At 37.1% G+C, this 16,702-nt stretch overlaps 3 protein-coding genes across 8 annotated transcripts; 1 reads left to right on the top strand and 2 right to left on the bottom strand.

The window, feature by feature from the left end:
- The first annotated feature begins 171 nt into the window (after positions 1-171).
- On the top strand, positions 172-6,702 carry hyls1 (HYLS1 centriolar and ciliogenesis associated). Its single transcript, XM_063012959.1, has 12 exons — positions 172-455; positions 1,323-1,423; positions 1,519-1,635; positions 1,719-1,792; positions 1,899-2,140; positions 2,970-3,025; positions 3,866-4,032; positions 4,261-4,306; positions 5,323-5,386; positions 5,793-5,874; positions 6,379-6,405; positions 6,483-6,702. The coding sequence occupies exons 2-12, from the start codon at positions 1,324-1,326 to the stop codon at positions 6,600-6,602; spliced, it is 1,095 nt and encodes a 364-aa protein (XP_062869029.1). The 5' UTR covers positions 172-455; position 1,323; the 3' UTR covers positions 6,603-6,702.
- An 18-nt stretch (positions 6,703-6,720) lies between these two features.
- Positions 6,721-11,665, bottom strand: mrpl4 (mitochondrial ribosomal protein L4). Of its 3 annotated transcripts, XM_063012962.1 has the most exons (10): positions 11,521-11,665; positions 10,275-10,356; positions 9,458-9,626; positions 8,918-8,969; positions 8,673-8,790; positions 7,826-7,932; positions 7,439-7,548; positions 7,276-7,349; positions 7,039-7,105; positions 6,721-6,899 (listed from the first exon to the last, which is right to left on the bottom strand). In XM_063012962.1, the coding sequence occupies exons 1-9, from the start codon at positions 11,569-11,571 to the stop codon at positions 7,056-7,058; spliced, it is 813 nt and encodes a 270-aa protein (XP_062869032.1). In that variant the 5' UTR covers positions 11,572-11,665; the 3' UTR covers positions 6,721-6,899; positions 7,039-7,055. The 3 variants fall into 3 exon arrangements, with proteins under 3 accessions (XP_062869032.1, XP_062869030.1, XP_062869031.1); XM_063012960.1 differs by lacking the exon at positions 7,039-7,105 and having other exon boundaries at positions 11,521-11,660; XM_063012961.1 differs by lacking the exon at positions 7,039-7,105 and having other exon boundaries at positions 11,624-11,644.
- A 478-nt stretch (positions 11,666-12,143) lies between these two features.
- c17h6orf120 (chromosome 17 C6orf120 homolog) lies at positions 12,144-16,428 on the bottom strand. 4 transcript variants are annotated; one of them, XM_063013041.1, is made up of 4 exons: positions 16,352-16,428; positions 13,210-13,752; positions 12,531-12,673; positions 12,144-12,423 (listed from the first exon to the last, which is right to left on the bottom strand). In XM_063013041.1, exons 2-3 carry the CDS (start codon positions 13,711-13,713, stop codon positions 12,539-12,541), a joined length of 639 nt encoding a protein of 212 aa, XP_062869111.1. In that variant the 5' UTR covers positions 13,714-13,752; positions 16,352-16,428; the 3' UTR covers positions 12,144-12,423; positions 12,531-12,538. The 4 variants fall into 4 exon arrangements, with proteins under 4 accessions (XP_062869111.1, XP_062869110.1, XP_062869112.1 ...); XM_063013040.1 differs by lacking the exon at positions 16,352-16,428 and adding an exon at positions 15,476-15,583; XM_063013042.1 differs by lacking the exon at positions 16,352-16,428 and adding an exon at positions 15,513-15,569.
- Between the last annotated feature and the right edge of the window lie 274 nt (positions 16,429-16,702).

Here is a 16,702-nt window from a genome sequence, read left to right as displayed (position 1 = left end):
ATAAAAAAGGGCTATCTTATCTTCTTATATTTCAGAGTTAATGATTATTTATACGTGATTTGGTTGCCTGGCTGATGCTAACTGGTTGCTATGGTATTTTAATTAACCGATTATGGCTATGATTTAAAGTGGTAGCTATGGTGTTCTATGTGCTTGCTACAGTGTTGCTAAACTAGGTGTGTGTTGCCCGGTGATAAAATGGGGTCCTTTCCAGAATATATTTCTGCTTTACATGCATTATTTTAGAGTGGCTCCGAACCCACCGCGACCTTGACTGTGCTGAAGCGATTGGTGAAAACGGAATAAAATCACATGTCACTCCTGTTCAGTAAGAGGCGCTGTTGTCTGGTTTGGGCCATGTCATTTATCTGTAGAAGAAACAGCGTCATTTTCAAAGCTGTGTAACCGCTGCTGTTGTCTTGGCACTGAGGAAACGTTAACCAGCTGATAAACAGGTAAACAATACAGGTAACAATTCTGCTAATGCGTCTGTTCTGGACTTTCATGTGATTAAATAAAAGTGAACAGTTCAGAGTAGGTTTAGTGGTTTTATTCCTTGTTTGTTTTTGTTTCTTTCAAGCTCAAACAAGAAGTTAAATGTAGGTAGTTCGATTAGCTGAATAAGCTAGCTGCTAACTATATGACAAAGCCACACGTTATTATTATGCTCACTTGAAACACTAATCATTGTTTATTTGATAAAAACAGACGTTTTACCTGTCATTAAACAAACTGCATTTCTAATTTATTCCAATTCCAATGTCAGCAAGACCTTCCAGTAGTTCCTTTTTGCTATATATCGGTGGACAACAAGCATTTTAGTGTCCAGTGTGTTTAGCTAATTCAAATGTACACGGTGGCTCCGTGGGTAGCACTGTCGCCTCACAGCAAGAAGGTCCTGAGTTCGATCCCCAGGTGGGGTGGTCCGGGTCCTTTCTGTGTGTAATTTGCATGTTCTCCCCGTGTCTGCGTGGGTTTCCTTTGGAGGCTCCGGTTTCCTCCCACAGTCCAAAGACATGCAAGTGAGGTGAACTGGAGATACTAAATTGTCCATGACTGTGTTCGATATGACCTTGTGAACTGATGAATCTTGTGTAATGAGTAATACTCGTTTCTGTCATGAGTGTAACCAAAGTGTAAAACATGATGTTAAAATCCTAATAAAACAATTCAAATTTACATATGATCCCATTTTAAGTGGTACAAGACTTTGTAGTGTAGAGTGAAGTTCTGCACTACAGTTAACTACAGGCTAGTAATTATGTGCATGTAGTCTTTGCTTGTAACTAAAATTATTTTTTTCTTCCTAATGTTTTATACAGAATGGAGAGCCTTGACTTTTCAGAAGAAGAAATCCAAGAACAGTTGGTTGCACTTGGGTACAACAACATACCAAAACAAAGACTGCAGGAGTTTAAACGAGGTGGGAAATTCACTAATATAACAAGTCAGACTGCTCATTCAAACTGGAATTTGTGGCATTTGCTTTAGCATTTACATGTTAAAAATCATTTATAGATCTGGACTTGCTGATTCGTCATGAAAAGTCCAAAAGTAGCACTTCAGCTGAGTGGAGTTCACCTAAATCTAACAGCACTTCAAACAAGAGTCCGCCTGCATTCACTAAAGAAAAAGGTTAGTTGTATTGATCTTGTAGCCACAGACAATATTTGGAGCTTTGCTTATGTCATGCAGTGAATGTTGTTTCTTTAATTTAGTCCAGTTACCCTATGCTGGCTCCAACTACAGCTACATGTACCATGCCAATTCGACAACATATCACCAGAGACAGGTATGGGTGTTACTGTTTTAATGCATATCATTCACTCCTCTTTTGAATTGTGGATTAGAATTTACTGCTTTGCTTATCACTTCCATGTGTAATTTTAATTAATAAGCTCCTGACTTCAACGTTCAATGAAGACAGTCATGATGATGTAAACATGACGCATTTCGACTCCTACATAAAGCATTCAGTGGGTCCTGGATGCATCAGACCATCTACAGCTCCCAACAGACTTGAAGTAGAAGAGGTGCCATCTGAGATATTCCATTCTGTACTGGAACATGATCAAACTAAGAAGACTCACACAGACATTCACACTAATGCTAAACCAGCTATCAAGAGAAAAGTGCTTAGGTAAGTTTTCTTTCTTTGACAGTGTATCTATTACGACCACCAGCAGATAAAAACATAATGTCAGTGGTTAGATTAGACAACATGACTAATAAGACAAAACATCGTTTAATATTGACTCTGTTTACGCATGTTAATGACAAGTATCTTGTGTTGACTAGGGAGTATTTAGAAAAAGTGGGTCACTTTTTGGTAGAATGGCTAACAGTGATTTTTACACTTTTTAACCAAACCAAAACCACTAAAACTGAATACAAAGTAGGTCTAAGTATGCATTGTACACTTGTTTTTTCTTATTTATTAATTAGTTAAGTACTGTAACTTTGGTTATTTCTTTACCTGGTTGTAAAGTAAGTAAATTCAAAACTTAAATTACACTATATGGCCAAAAGTATTTGGACAACTGACCATGAGCTTGTTGGACATCCCATTTCAAAAACAAATTGTATTAAAGTACAATGACCTCTATATGATCATTTTCACAATAACAGCCACTCAAGACATACTTCTTACTTTGTATGTCCAATGTTTGTGGGAACTTGCACCCATTAAGACAAAAGCGCATTTGTATGAGTGGGCAATGATGGTAGTCAAAAAAAAGCCTCAATTATTGTTCCAGTTTATTCCAAAGCTGTTCAGTGGGCTGAGGTATATTACTATTAACTAGTGTTGGTCTGTAGATATTTGCAAAAATCGGCCAAATTCTCATTCTGGAAAATAATTCTACATTGGTCATGCAGCATATATAAGTGCTTATTATTACAGCATCTTGGTTTTTTTACATTCTGGAATCTGAAATTCTTTTTTTCTGAAACTACTTTTTTTGTCCTAGGAAACGAAGGGGTCAGTCTCAAGTCTGTGATGAGTCTACCTATAGTGAGGACTCTGGTAAGTTTGGCCATTTTTGGGACTATAAATATGACTGTGCTCTTAGTGAATGCAACGACAACTTGCTGCCACACTGTGGCACAACAGGAGCTCCAGAACTAATTTTAAGTATCGGATAATCTTCTTACAGTCATGCTGCCTCCCTCTCAGCCATCTGCCGTAAAGCTTGCTGTATTAGCAGATATTTATTTGATTCAGTCAAAAATAGAACTTAAAATGTATAAAGACTGTTATAATCGTTGGGGGAATGTTGATGAAGACAACATGTCTCTATCCTCATCTTTTTGGACTGACAAGGAAAGTGAAGAGGAACAAGAACATTGCATACAGGATCACAACATGGGTGAAAGACCTCAAGCAGAGAGTGGCATTAACAAGCAGGTGCAAAGTACAAATAGGGAAGCTGAAATAAAACTGCAGCAGGATGAATATGGCAAAACTGAGGGAGGCCTACAGTCTTATGTGGAAGAGCATAACAAGGATGAGGGCACAAAAAAATATCCAAGGGGTGAGAATGATGACAGTAAAAAAACATTGGGTCAGGAAAATGGGAAAAAATGATGGTTAGAGGAAGTGGTCTAATTGAAACAAAGGGGCAGTGAATCAAAAAGAAAATTAGTTCACACAGTTCAGAGTTCATCAATCAGTGTGTTAAATGCTTCAGTCAGTTTAGGTCCATTTTTGGCCTGGTAATCAATTAATCTGCTCTAATAACCTATTTTAATTACATTTTTTACTTTTATTTCATGGATATTTTACTGATTATTTTTTGTATAAATGGTTATTGCTTAACAGGTTTCGGTGCTTAAATATAAACTTTTTTTAATGTTTTTTCCCCAGAGCTAGTGAATGAGTTGGAAGACCATTTACAGCAATTAAGGGTGTCTGCTCCTCACAGGGGACAGGAATTGGACTCTGAGAGCGAGGAGACAGGTAGCTATAGTGACAGACCCAGTTCTGCATCAGAGTCCCTACCAAGTGCTTTCCAAATCTACATCAAAGGCATGGTCAGTACACCCACCAGCATTCAGTCATTTATTGTATTAACATCAATATCTGTTTCACTGAGGTTAGTCAGATATTTATAGTGTAAGTAAGGCAAGGCCTTAGGATTTAAAGTTAGTAATTTTAAATGTATTAAAAATGCACCATAATTAATTTATATTATAATATTAACAAATGCTTTTTGTGTTTTCCATAATTCATCTTCTATTGCTTGTTTTTTTTTAATCTAGTCAAGATCACACAGCGAGAGTGACATCCGGCCTCGTCCCAAATCCTGTAAGATTGTAATATTCTCTGCATTGTCACTCTTCTATGTTTTTCACATTTTAAATTAGTATGACAAACTCTGACCAGGTGTAGGTAATTATAAGTAAATGAACGCAAATGCTAGGCTGAGAACACAAATCTGACCTGTTACTGAGTGTACTAGGTGGTTGGTAGTTGGCAGGAACAGTGGCAATTGTACTTCTTAAATTTGCCATCATACTTGAGTTGATTACATGACCACTGAGCAATATTTCAAAATCTTACCAGGTTCTATTCCATTATTGTTGATAGATATTGATAACTTCGTGTCATTTGTGTTAAGTCATATATTTACATTTTAGTCTCCATAAGAAATTCAAAAGGCTTGTTTTGGTGTGATTCAATTTTTTTAAGTTTATACAATAACAATATACATGGAAAGAATCTATTTTTACATTCAACATTTAACTCATCACTTAATACGTGGAAAACATAAGCTTTCACATTATATTTACCAGTAATGTTATTAGGGATGAAGACACCTTATCTAGACAATATCTAGAAAATACAAGTATCGGTTTGAGAATCGGTATCGGATCGGGATCAAAAAAACTTGATCGGGACATCCCTAAATGTTATACATACCTGTAGGCTGCTGCTGAGGCTGGCATGGCCTTTACATGGGCTTTACAGTCATGCTAAACAGGAGCTAAAATGCCTAAACTCAATAATAAGAGGTGTCTTCATACTTTTGGCCATACAGTATCTTTAGATACAGCTAACCACCTACTGAACTGATGTTTATTAAAGTTTGTCTTTGTTGATGAAATGGGATTTTTTACAGAATGATGTTAATTATGATAAATAAATCAGGTGTGAATTTTTGATATTGAGCATAGATTGGTAATTAGTAAAAACTGTTATATTACACAGGTCTAAACTGTCTACTCGCATAAAGTATTATAAATGGTCTTTTCACTACTTTTCCTCGACAGTAAAGCTTTTGTTAATACGACGACTAACAATTACAACATTTTACTGTTTAGTTATTCGTCCTGTCATGGATCATCCACACACAAGAAACTTAAAGAAAATGGATCCTGTTGCAAGGTAAGATTTCCACAGCATATAGGCCTACTGTGTTTAGTATGGGATTTGTTTTTGGACCATCTCAGTGGATGTCTATAATGACTTTAGCCATTTAAACAATAAGAGATTTCTATTACAAATCACAGTTATATGGAATTATGCCTCACATTTCAGAATGTGACACAGTTAGAATAGACACAACTGGCTGTGTCTGCATGTATGCCAGATGGTGATTCACTCTATAGTCTGAAATAGGTACTGGCACCAGTGGTGAAGAAATACAGAAAGTATAGAATGATTTTCTGAAAAATTCAGAACTTTTCTGTTCTTTTAGATTTTGACAAATTTACATCCTACCTCTTCATATAAACCTAATATTGCCTGAATAAGGCTATTGTCACAAACCTTATATTTCCCTTCTTTTCAGGTATTTCCAGTACAAACAGACTTGGGAGATGTTTAAGCCCCCTGGAGAGAAAAGCAGAAAAGAGCTGCACTGGGCAATTAGGGTACCATAACTTTCTGTTTTACATATTTAACACAACCTTATAATCTAAGCACAACTAAAGCAATATAGTCATATGCAAAACTGTAGATAACCATGGTCAAATTGATGTTTAGATATATTTGCTTAATGTTATGGTGGAAAAAAAAAAAGACGTCTGTGAAAAATTGGGTTAAAGTCTTAGTCAATTATTCATGTCAGAGGGAGGGAAGGCAGAAAGCACAATACAGAGAGGATTGCATAATCTTTTGCACATGCTGAATCTCTCTAAGAATCCACTGCTGTGCAGTTGGAGAGGAGATTGTTTTACCAAATAAACAGTACTGATACAATACCAGTACCACTGGTACAATACCAGTACCACTGGTACGTACCATGTGGACGAATAAGACCCAACACCATTGGAAAACTGGTGTCCAAACTTTTGCATAACTCTGTGTATTAAACAGTCTTCACACTTTAAACATAAACGTTTGTGTATCTAAAACTTGGTTTTCTCTGTCTGCAGGAACAACTTATGTACCAACCACCACCAGTAAGTAACATTCAGCTGCACTACATTCATATCAGAACTGTTAATAAAACCTAATGTTCATGTGATTTTCTTTTCAGCCAAAACCTCAGAGAGTTTATGTACCCAACACTTACGTAGTTCCTACAGAGAAGAAACGCTCCGCTCTAAGATGGGAGATCCGACACGACTTGGCAAACGGAATAATTCCAACAAAATAAGCTATCCCTGACTGACTTGCCAAAACTGAATTTTTTTTATACACTTTATTTATTATTGGTTTCCTCAGTCCTGCAAATTAAATGACTGCATTGATGATGAGTGAATGGCAGATCACTGTTTATAATAAATGTGTTTTAATAGATTAAGAGTTCATGGCATGTCATTATAAGGCAGTTTGAAAGGGTACAGTGGGGTAAATCGTGTGTCGTGCCACAGCAGCTTCTTTTCTAGAAACTTCACAGCCTCCAGAGTGAGGACCAGACTTTCATGTTTCAGCATGCTGTGAACATTTAGGCCTGCAAATCAAGTGAAATGAAGGGTTTTAATAAACAATTTAGTCAAATATACACTTATTAGTAATTTGGTTGAATGATTCATTTTACCAGGTTTTGAACACTAAATTACTACTAATGGGTAATGAAAAAGCACTACTACCCTCCGTATTTTTGCAGCTATAGTAAACTGCCAAGATCAGACCTTAACAGGTACGCTGAAAACCAGACTGGTCAGTCAAAAACAGACCAGTCAAAAACTGTCACACCTTTGTTTTGTGACAGTTTGACAAATGAAAAACTGAACATCAGCTAAATAATATTTAAAATATACTTTGGTATTTTTCACTTACAAAAGTGTACAAGTGAAGATGAAGTCATTTGTAAAACTTGAACTTACCTAATACTGGAATGATATTCACAGTCTTCAAATTTTCTGTGGCCTTGAGAATGTTGTGTGGAAACTCGTCCCCTCTTAACATGGGAGGGAAAGAAAGTAAAAGCAATGTTTGGAAAAATTCAGGAAGAAAACAGGATTTTATACATTTATGATATATACTTACACGTCTACAATAAGGACGGACTCTCCCCATTGTCTGTGTTTGACCAGCTCCTCTAGATAGTGTGGCTCTGGAGTGGGAATCTCCAATGAATCAACAATATGAAGATAATCCTGTGAGAATTCATAACGTAAGTGCTTAGCAGATCCATGCTGCATCCTGATTAATTAAATTTCACTCAGCTTCTTTCAGTTCTGTAATGCAACATTTGGTTTGGCATGATAAATCTGCACATTTCAGTGTTTTGACACATGCAGGAATTTTAAAAATAATGTATTTAACTGGGAAAGCTGTAATGATGCCTATGGATTTAGAATGGAATGTTATAAAAACTCTTATAGGTGTAATGTAATATTTTGTCCATATATAACCCAGCCTGTATTTACTTACCTGAGCTAGCTTGGCTGTCAGTGCTATTTTTAGTCCTTGTACACGCACTTTCATAGGCAGCATGTAATAATAGCTGGTTGGTCCTCTTGGGCCATGAGCAACACCACCTACACAACAAGAAAAACGATTTCTCATGGAATTCAGGGTTCCTCTGGTTACAAACACTAAGTCAGTAAAAAACTGCTAAAAGCCAAAAGTCAGAGACCAGTAATGAACATGCTTCTTTTTAGCATTAAAAAAAAAAAGTTTAAAACATTTCACAGTAAGTGACTAAAAGAGGATTCACTGATGAATCCAAGATTAAGATTTATTGCATTCATATGTTCATGTAAGGAATAGAACAGATAAGATTGATCCCCCAGTGTATCAAAACAGTGCAGCTTGGTAGTAGAAGTTGATAAAACTAGTCCTAAGGATTTTTCTTTTACTCTGGTGCTGAGCATCTTTACAAAAACAGCTACACCCTGACAAACAAGAAGTACCACTCCATTCTGCAGACACATGCTATACCCTCTGGTTTTTTATCTTTATGGGAAATGATTAATACTGCTAATGGATGATTTCCCTAAAGACACTTATCTCCACAAGTCACCTGACCTAAAGCCCATTAAGCATTTATGGGGCACTTGAGGACAAAAAAGCCTAGCCTGCACTTTACAAGATGCTCTTTAGAATACTGTGAAATCATGCTGGATAATATGGATTATCAAATTATTACAGCAAAAGGAAGACACCCACAATTCTGAATAAATTCTGATTATATAATTTAAAAAATACTATACTACTCCCCTAGAATATATTTTGTGGAAGTATGTTTGAGGAGCTACGCTGGTAATAGTATTCTTACCTCCTCTCCATAAGGGGGAGCGAATGCTTCCATGGCGAGCACGTCCACTGCCCTTCTGTTTCCAGGGTTTTCGGCCTCCACCTCTGACCTCCGCCCTGCTCTTTACCTTGGCATGGCTCTGTTGTTTAACAAATAAATCACATAAAATATCATATTATTATTATATAAAATATGAATTAGCACATAACGTAGCTGTCTAACAAACGTGTAGTTTTTAGTTCCATTAGTATTTCATAATTACTTACAATTCTCTTGAAATTCCTCTGCCAGACCTCCACAGCATGAAGTATATCAAGCCTAGTATATGAAATTAAACAAACAGAAATGAATTCAAATAAAGCTGTGTTCATACTTCATGTGCTAATGTTTCATTAAAACATTCATTCTAAATGGGTCTCCAGGAGCTATATTACAAACATTATCTAATTGAAATACCCTCCTATATGATTGGTAATCATGACAGGGTGGCATGTTGGTACAGCAGGTAGTGTTTAAGTTCCAGAGACCTGGGTTTAATCCAGTCCCCGAGCATGCCATGCTACTGGAAGAAGGCATCTTGGACATTTGTTCTCAAAATGTATCACTGACATAATGGTAGTTGAACTTAAAAACTGCTGTGTCCTGTGTTTTAGAAGTCAGTGTAAATTTACAAAATCTGTTCCACAAATGTCTAAAAAGATTATGTTTATTTTAATACATTTTAACTTGTGTTTTTGCTGTTTCATGAATACTTGTTACACCGAGTCTGTTTTGAGTTTGGTTTGTACATCAGTGCAGTTGTTTACCTGACAGGCACAGAAAACACATCAGGATGGAGGTCTACAACCCCCAGAGGCTCACTCTCATGACTATTTAAAGTGTGCAGCCATGTTTGTACAGGCGCAAGATGAGCTGGAATATTAGCATCACATCTGCGCAACACGGGAAGGTCTGAACCAGAAGGAAGGACTTGCTCTGTAAACACAGAAAAAGTTACAGAACAGATGCAACACACACATGCACACAGCATGTTCACGTGAACAATTCATGCTATGCTGTTGAATTAATGGGCTCTGATCTATTATTTTAGACATGCATTAGGCTAGATAACATTAGTATCTAATCAGTGTATTGCATGTGTCAAAGTCTTTTAATTAAATGTGTGTTCATGTTTTTGTGTTAATTTAGCTTTTTGAAAGCAATCAGTTTGGTTTATACCTAACATTATGCAGTAAAAAAAAGTCACTGCATTTGGAGCAAAGTATAAAAAGGGCTGACTAAAAATATGGCAAAATGGCATATTCAGAATTAATTAGAACCCAAAAGGGTTTTTATCTTTGTTAAAATAGGCTTTTAGGATGAGACCAAAGCAAACAAATTAGACCTCTTGATGGTACTACCACTCAAACCAATTAGAATGTAGTAAGCGGTTTCCATTTGGATTTTACCTACAACAACATAAGGACTATTTACACTATACAACCAAAAGTATGATGACACATGACAATTAGCTTGTTAGGAATTGCATTTAAATTATATTAAAATACCAGTGGGCTGTTTGGTTATCACACGTCCACAAACTGAAAGACCATGTAGCATGGATTTCATGTTTAATGAGCTTACTTTGGCGTGAAACTCCAATAAGATTAGGTGGAAGGAGTAAATTTGATGGCAGTGTGCTTTCTCCAGACAGAGAGGAGATCAGCTGCAATGACAAAATTAAACACACACAAGATTAGACAAATCATTTCTTGAAGTTGAACATATTCTATTTATGTATGCAAAAGAAAAAACATTAAGATGTGGTGTGTCCGGGTGGCACAGCGGCAAATTGTGCTAGACCACTAAACAAGTATACATGTGTAGGGCTTTGATTCCTCGTACCTTATGGATTTTTCAAATACCACCATACTGTAGCATAGCTAATACAACAGCTGTAGGCTTCAGTAGGCAGCAAATCATATAATATTCCTCTATAGACGGTCGAGAAAGAAGCTTTTAGAGCAATAATTAAAACAGTGGATTCCAGGTATGTCTTACAGGGTGAAAATACTTCAGGTCAGTTGCTAAATCAATGTTATAAGCGAAGTGGAAGCGGAGATATATAAAGTCGTCCACTTTTCTACAACAGACCAGTGATTAAGTTGTACAGTGGAGTTTACAAATGTCGTTTTATTTGTTAAAAGGAGAGCTAAGGGTAATTGTATAATACTTAAATATCGCATTTATTGCAACAGTTTCATGCGTCCTGACCATCATATTGTGTCATTTTGTGGGGCTAAGCAAAGCTTATAGAACTCAAAACCTTCACTATATACATGGTAATTTTAAAACGTGTTATTTTCTATGTACTTATGACAGTAGAATCAGCCACAGACATATAAAAAGTCCCAGTAATACAAAAAAACATATCGTGATATACCGTCAAACCGTGATACTAATTTTTGGTCATACCGCCCAGCCCTAAGTTCATATATATTAAGTGTACTGTTATGTTTACTGTATACTGCTTTTTTTTTTTTTTTTTTAAGTGATTTCGTAACGTTGCAGAACGTTTTTCCAACCCTTAAAAGTTCATTTCGACCTTCTAAATACATCAGTAAACATCAATAAAAAGCAAATGTCAACGATATTTGCTTGGTAAAACTTAATTACTCAAATTACACGAGCAAAAAAAGAAGTTGACACCACAAGAAAATGTTTAAAATAGTATTACAGTTGTATTTATGTAGTTTGTATTTCAGAATGTATCAGCACAGTACGGAATGCCGTTAGCTTAATTTAAAAGAGAAACTACATGATGATGCTAACGTTAGCCAGTTAGCGCTTAAAGGCATAAAGCGTATTAGCTAACATCGTTCTTACTCACCCGTTTAGAAACCAACGTCCTTGCGCATACTGTCAAGCTAACTCTGAACATGATTACGATGTAAATAAATACGAAAGCAGAGCAATCAGACACTAACGCTCACATGCATCACGCCATCATGCTGTCAATCTAGCAGCAAGAAGGTCGCGCTGTGGTTCCGTCCTGAACAGATGACGTGCAGCAGCAGGATGGGCGACGGAAATGTGCGTGTGCGGTTTAAGCAGCATGGTGTAGAACTGTTGTTTACTGTAGTTTCATAACAAATCCAGAGAAGTTCATTCAAACGTTTAACAGCTTCATTATCTTTCGTCGTTAACAGAAAAACTGGATGCACTCAAAGTGTAGATACAAGGTGGATTGGCATTAACTGGTCGGATGCATCATGCTTGCGGCTGAATGAAAGAATAAATGATATTTTGCCCCAATGTTTTTTTTTGTTTTTTTTTTAGATTTCAGAGTAAAACTTGATAAATAAGTCATCTATGTGCTCTTGGAAGAATGTTGTTAGACACACCTCTTTTGGAAGAAATTGAACTGTTACTTGTTTTTAGGTATTAGCTCTCACTGTGGTTTGTTTAAGTCCTAAATACTTAAGACACTTACATACCCTTTCCAGGCACATGTACTTAAACAACTTTAATTTCTTCTGAAATGTGTTACTTTGGCTAGTTTGCCAAGACGAGAGACATTTTGATTCATATTCGTGAACACAATTAACAGTTAACATATCTAATAATGCCAGCATGGTGGCTCAGTGGGTAGCACTGTCACCTCACAGCAAGAAAGGGTTCGATCCCCAGGTGGGGCGGTCCAGGTCCTTTCTGTGTGGTTCGCATGTTCTCCCCTGCATGTCTGTGTGAGTTTCTCGTTGTGGTTTCCTCTGGGAGCTCTGGTTTCCTCCCACTGTTCAAAAACATGCAAGTGAGATGAATTGGAGATACAAAATCGTCCATGACTGTGTTTGACATTAAAACTTGTGAACTGATGAATCTTGTGTAACCAATAACTACCTGTTCTGTCATGATTTTACACTACAACGATATATCACACACGCCATCAAATCTTGAGACGTGAACGACCTATCAAGTTCGATCAATTTTCCTGTAATCCTTGTCCTGTAATCCTTCAATCTAGGCCCTGTGCTCAGAAGTAACTACAAAAGAGAACAGAAAAAAGATGTAACCGTTTGCTCAAGTGCTTGCCTTTATTTGAAAATGTTACAAACATTACAGTAGCATGAAATTATACCTTTCCATTTCTCAGGAGAAATATATTTACACAAGGCACAGTTGCTATTCTTCACACACTTTGATTTTACTAATTGCATAGGGCTCAGAACTGCAGCAGACTTCAAATAATTTGTAAAAACAAAAAATCAGCAATATTAGTGAAAATAAATCCCCATCAGAGTTTACTGGAGGGTAAACTAAGTATTGTTGTCAGTGTTTAAAGGGGGTTAAAATGGTTTATTACTTGTAAGCTGCTATATATTACAAAATGTAGATTTGGATAAAAATTAAACCCATATTTATCAAAAATCTTTTACCTTTAGTGATTTGAGTTCTATCCTAGTGCTCTTTGCTAAAATGCAAAATCTAAAGGCAAAATATTATTGGCGTAAGAGCACAACAATAATCAAAACAAAATTTCAAGTATTATCTTGAGTATTCCAATAAGAATGGTCCATACAATGGGCTCCTCCTCCTCCTGATCATCCTCAGTGCCCTGCTGTCGGTACTTGGGCTGTTCAGGAGCCTCATCCTGGGACTCCCTTTGAAACAGATCCTCGGTCAAAGCTGTCTGATCATAAAACACCTTCATCTCAAACTCGCTCTCCATGTAGAAGGGGTGTCCATAGATGCCAATGCCCACAGGTCTAACAAAGTCGCCTGGAACCACCACCACATCGTGGCCACAAGTGGCAGACTGTAGCTTATAAGTATCAAAGTCCGGGCGCAGCGTCTTGTCGGACACATACAGATCGGCATCACCCTTGAGGCTGCGCATGTGCAAGATGATTCGACCGTCGTGGTTGAGACGCAGGTAGCTGTAGTTGCCAGCCCCAATGTGACCTTGGACAACATGAAGCAGGACCCATTCATCAGGTACAGAGAAAACATCAGAAGCCTCCAGAAAAGGCTGGACCTGAGAGAAGTGCACCAGCAACAACAAAACACCAAAACGCAGCACCATGGTCACGGTCGTCACCTATCAAATACATCTGTCACTGTCCTGCAAAGAGATGAATGAAAATGATTAAAATTTTTGTTTGAGAACATTATATCTGGAGAGTTATATATCCTATCTAAAAAAGAGGTACAATTTATAGCTTTGTATTGTTGTTGGAAATAAATATATTTGACATAAAGCACCATGGTAATGTCACTATCAGTAGCCAGCTACTTGGCTGTAAAGTGACACTGCATGAGACTGCTGAACTTATGTCTGATGACGCTAAAAATAATCTAGAGTTTATAAATGCATTCAATATCTTCATTCCAAATACAGACATTTAGCTGCAGAGATATTTAGTATTCATGATGCTTAAATTAAAACCTTCCTAGATATTTTTGAGATCTTATTTTTAGTATTAAGACTTCCTTGAAATTCACATCTTTAAATCACCGGTTAGCAAAAAAAATCTAGGTAGAAATTCTAGCACCTTGGTCCATGTTGAAATAATTGCATCCTATTATTGCTGCACATTCATACTAAGAACTTTCTGTTCTTCCACTTCCCAAATATAACTGTGTTTTGTGACATGGCCTATTATCATGCTAAATGTATCCACTACAACATGGGTTTATTATGGCCATAAAGGGATGCACATTATCGGCAACTATTTACAGCTGTGGCATAAAAACACTTAGTAGTACAAAAATGTTACATTTGAATCAAAAACGTTTAAGTATGCCCAAATGTTTCCTTAAGGTATTCTGGGTTCCTGCCACCTACCACAATCATCCAAAACATAGATTACCTACTATATAATTGTGCCTAGAAGTGAGTGGCAGTGTCATGTTGCCCTGTGATGGGTTACTACACTGTCCATGGTGCACTCCTGCCTGTGTTTCTGGGTGGTGTCGAGATCAGCACACCCCTGACAGTAAACCAATCCCAGCTCTGCCATGCAGCCACTGTTGGGCCCTTAAGCAAGGCCCTTAACCCTCTCTGCTCCAGGGGCGCCATACGATGGCTGACCCTGCGCTCTGATCCCAGCTTCCAAACAAGCTGGGATACGCGAAGAAAGAATTTTGTTGTATTGTACATCTAAATATGTATATATACAAATAAAGGCATTCTTCTGTTCTTCTTCAGTTAGTGAAAATTTATCAGCTTCTTCATCTTTAGACTATTCCCGCCAGGAATATTTTTGTAGGGTACTGAAGACTGAAGCTTGTTAATATTTCATAATTCTTACTATTATAGATAAAGCAGAAATACAAAAACAATTGTTAAAATGTGCAGTTAAAGCAATTGTAGGCTAAGCAAACAGCATCTGAAAAACACTATTCCTCTTGCTCTTCGTAGGATTGGGACGGTCATGTTGTGCCACAAAGTTCGAGGGATAAAATGTATGTAACATAATTGATTCTAATCACCTGATAGAAAAGGTCGTTGAAGAAACACCAAAAGTTAATCATTTAAATGGGTGTGCCCATACTTATGGCCATATAATGCATTCTAACACAAACCATTTAAAGTAAAAGCTAAGCATATATTTAAAGTCCACATAACACAGTTAAACGTTATACTTACATGCAAGCTAACAATTATGATAACATTAACAGATAATATAAATAATTACAATACACCAGTCTATGAAGAAATGTAGCTATTACTAGCCTAATTGTCAAATTGGCCAGAAAAACATTCGGTTAGCAGGTTACCCATACATTATTAACATTCGCTTACTAATTGACTATCTAAATAGCAGTATCAAATCCATGCGTACCAATGGTGGTGTCATAACATGTTATTTTATGTCTCACCAGTACATTATCAGTTAGAATTCATTAGCTGCGTCGCTAACGGCGCTGTAAGAACACCAACAGCTACTGACTGAACTTCACTGTTTCTTCTTCATCCACATCACGTAAGGATGCACACTACCGCCACCTGCCGGGACCCTCACTGATAGTGCAATTAGATTTCCATTAAATTAACAACACTAACTCTAACATATTATATATTAATATTATAACAAGTGTGAAAATGTAACAGTTTCAGAAATATTTCCTGAAAAAAAAAAAGATTCTGAAGACTGAAGCAACTAGTTTATTCAGTCAAAGTAATCGTCAGACCGAACACTAGATGGCGCTGTGAGTATAACAGATTGAGTTTGTGTTGAAATGCTCTTCAGCTCTGTACTGCTCTCGCCGGGCGCGGTGGCGCGTGCCTGTAATCCAAGCTACCGGGAGGCTGAGGCTGGCGGAGAGTTTGAGCTCAGGGGTTCTGGGCTGCTGTGGACTATGTCGATCGGGTGTCCGCACTAAGTTCGGTATCGATATGGTGCTCCTGAGGGAGCTCGGGACCTCCAGGTCGTCTAAGGAGGGGTGAACCGATCCAGGTCGGAAACGGAGCAGGTCAAAGCCCCCGTGCCGATCAGTAGTGGGATCGCGCCTGTGAATAGACGCTGCAGTACAGCCTGAGCAATACAACGCAACTCAGTCTTTTACATTTACTATCACCAAACAAATCACATCAAACTAAAGCATTACAGTTTAACTTAGGAATAGTTTTCTCATTGTTTATATTTAACATATTTCTATTTTACAGCTGTTCTTCCCACAGTGTAAATGTAACAGTAATAGATATAGTTGAAACTTACAGGTGAGAATTTAAACAGCAACATTAATTCTGTAACAATGTAATCATCACAGTTTATGATCCTGTAGCTTCATAAATGCATTTTCGCATTAATTTGGTCTGTTTCTCATTTTAAACCACTGTCACCAGTTTAGTGTTGTACAGCACCACAGCACCTTCTATTGGTAAGAAAGTAAAAATACATCGAATATTACAGCAATTCCACATACAAACCGAAGAGAGGCGCTGATTTATACTGCAAACATTTATACACAAACATCTGTACACAAACATCTATACACAAACATCTATACACAAACATTTATACACAAACATCTATAAACAAACATCTATACACAAACATTTATACACA

Source organism: Trichomycterus rosablanca, chromosome 17 (assembly GCF_030014385.1).
Source record: "Trichomycterus rosablanca isolate fTriRos1 chromosome 17, fTriRos1.hap1, whole genome shotgun sequence".
In the NCBI taxonomy this organism is placed as follows: Eukaryota; Metazoa; Chordata; class Actinopteri; order Siluriformes; family Trichomycteridae; genus Trichomycterus; species Trichomycterus rosablanca.
This window is presented reverse-complemented; position numbering and strand designations above follow the sequence as displayed.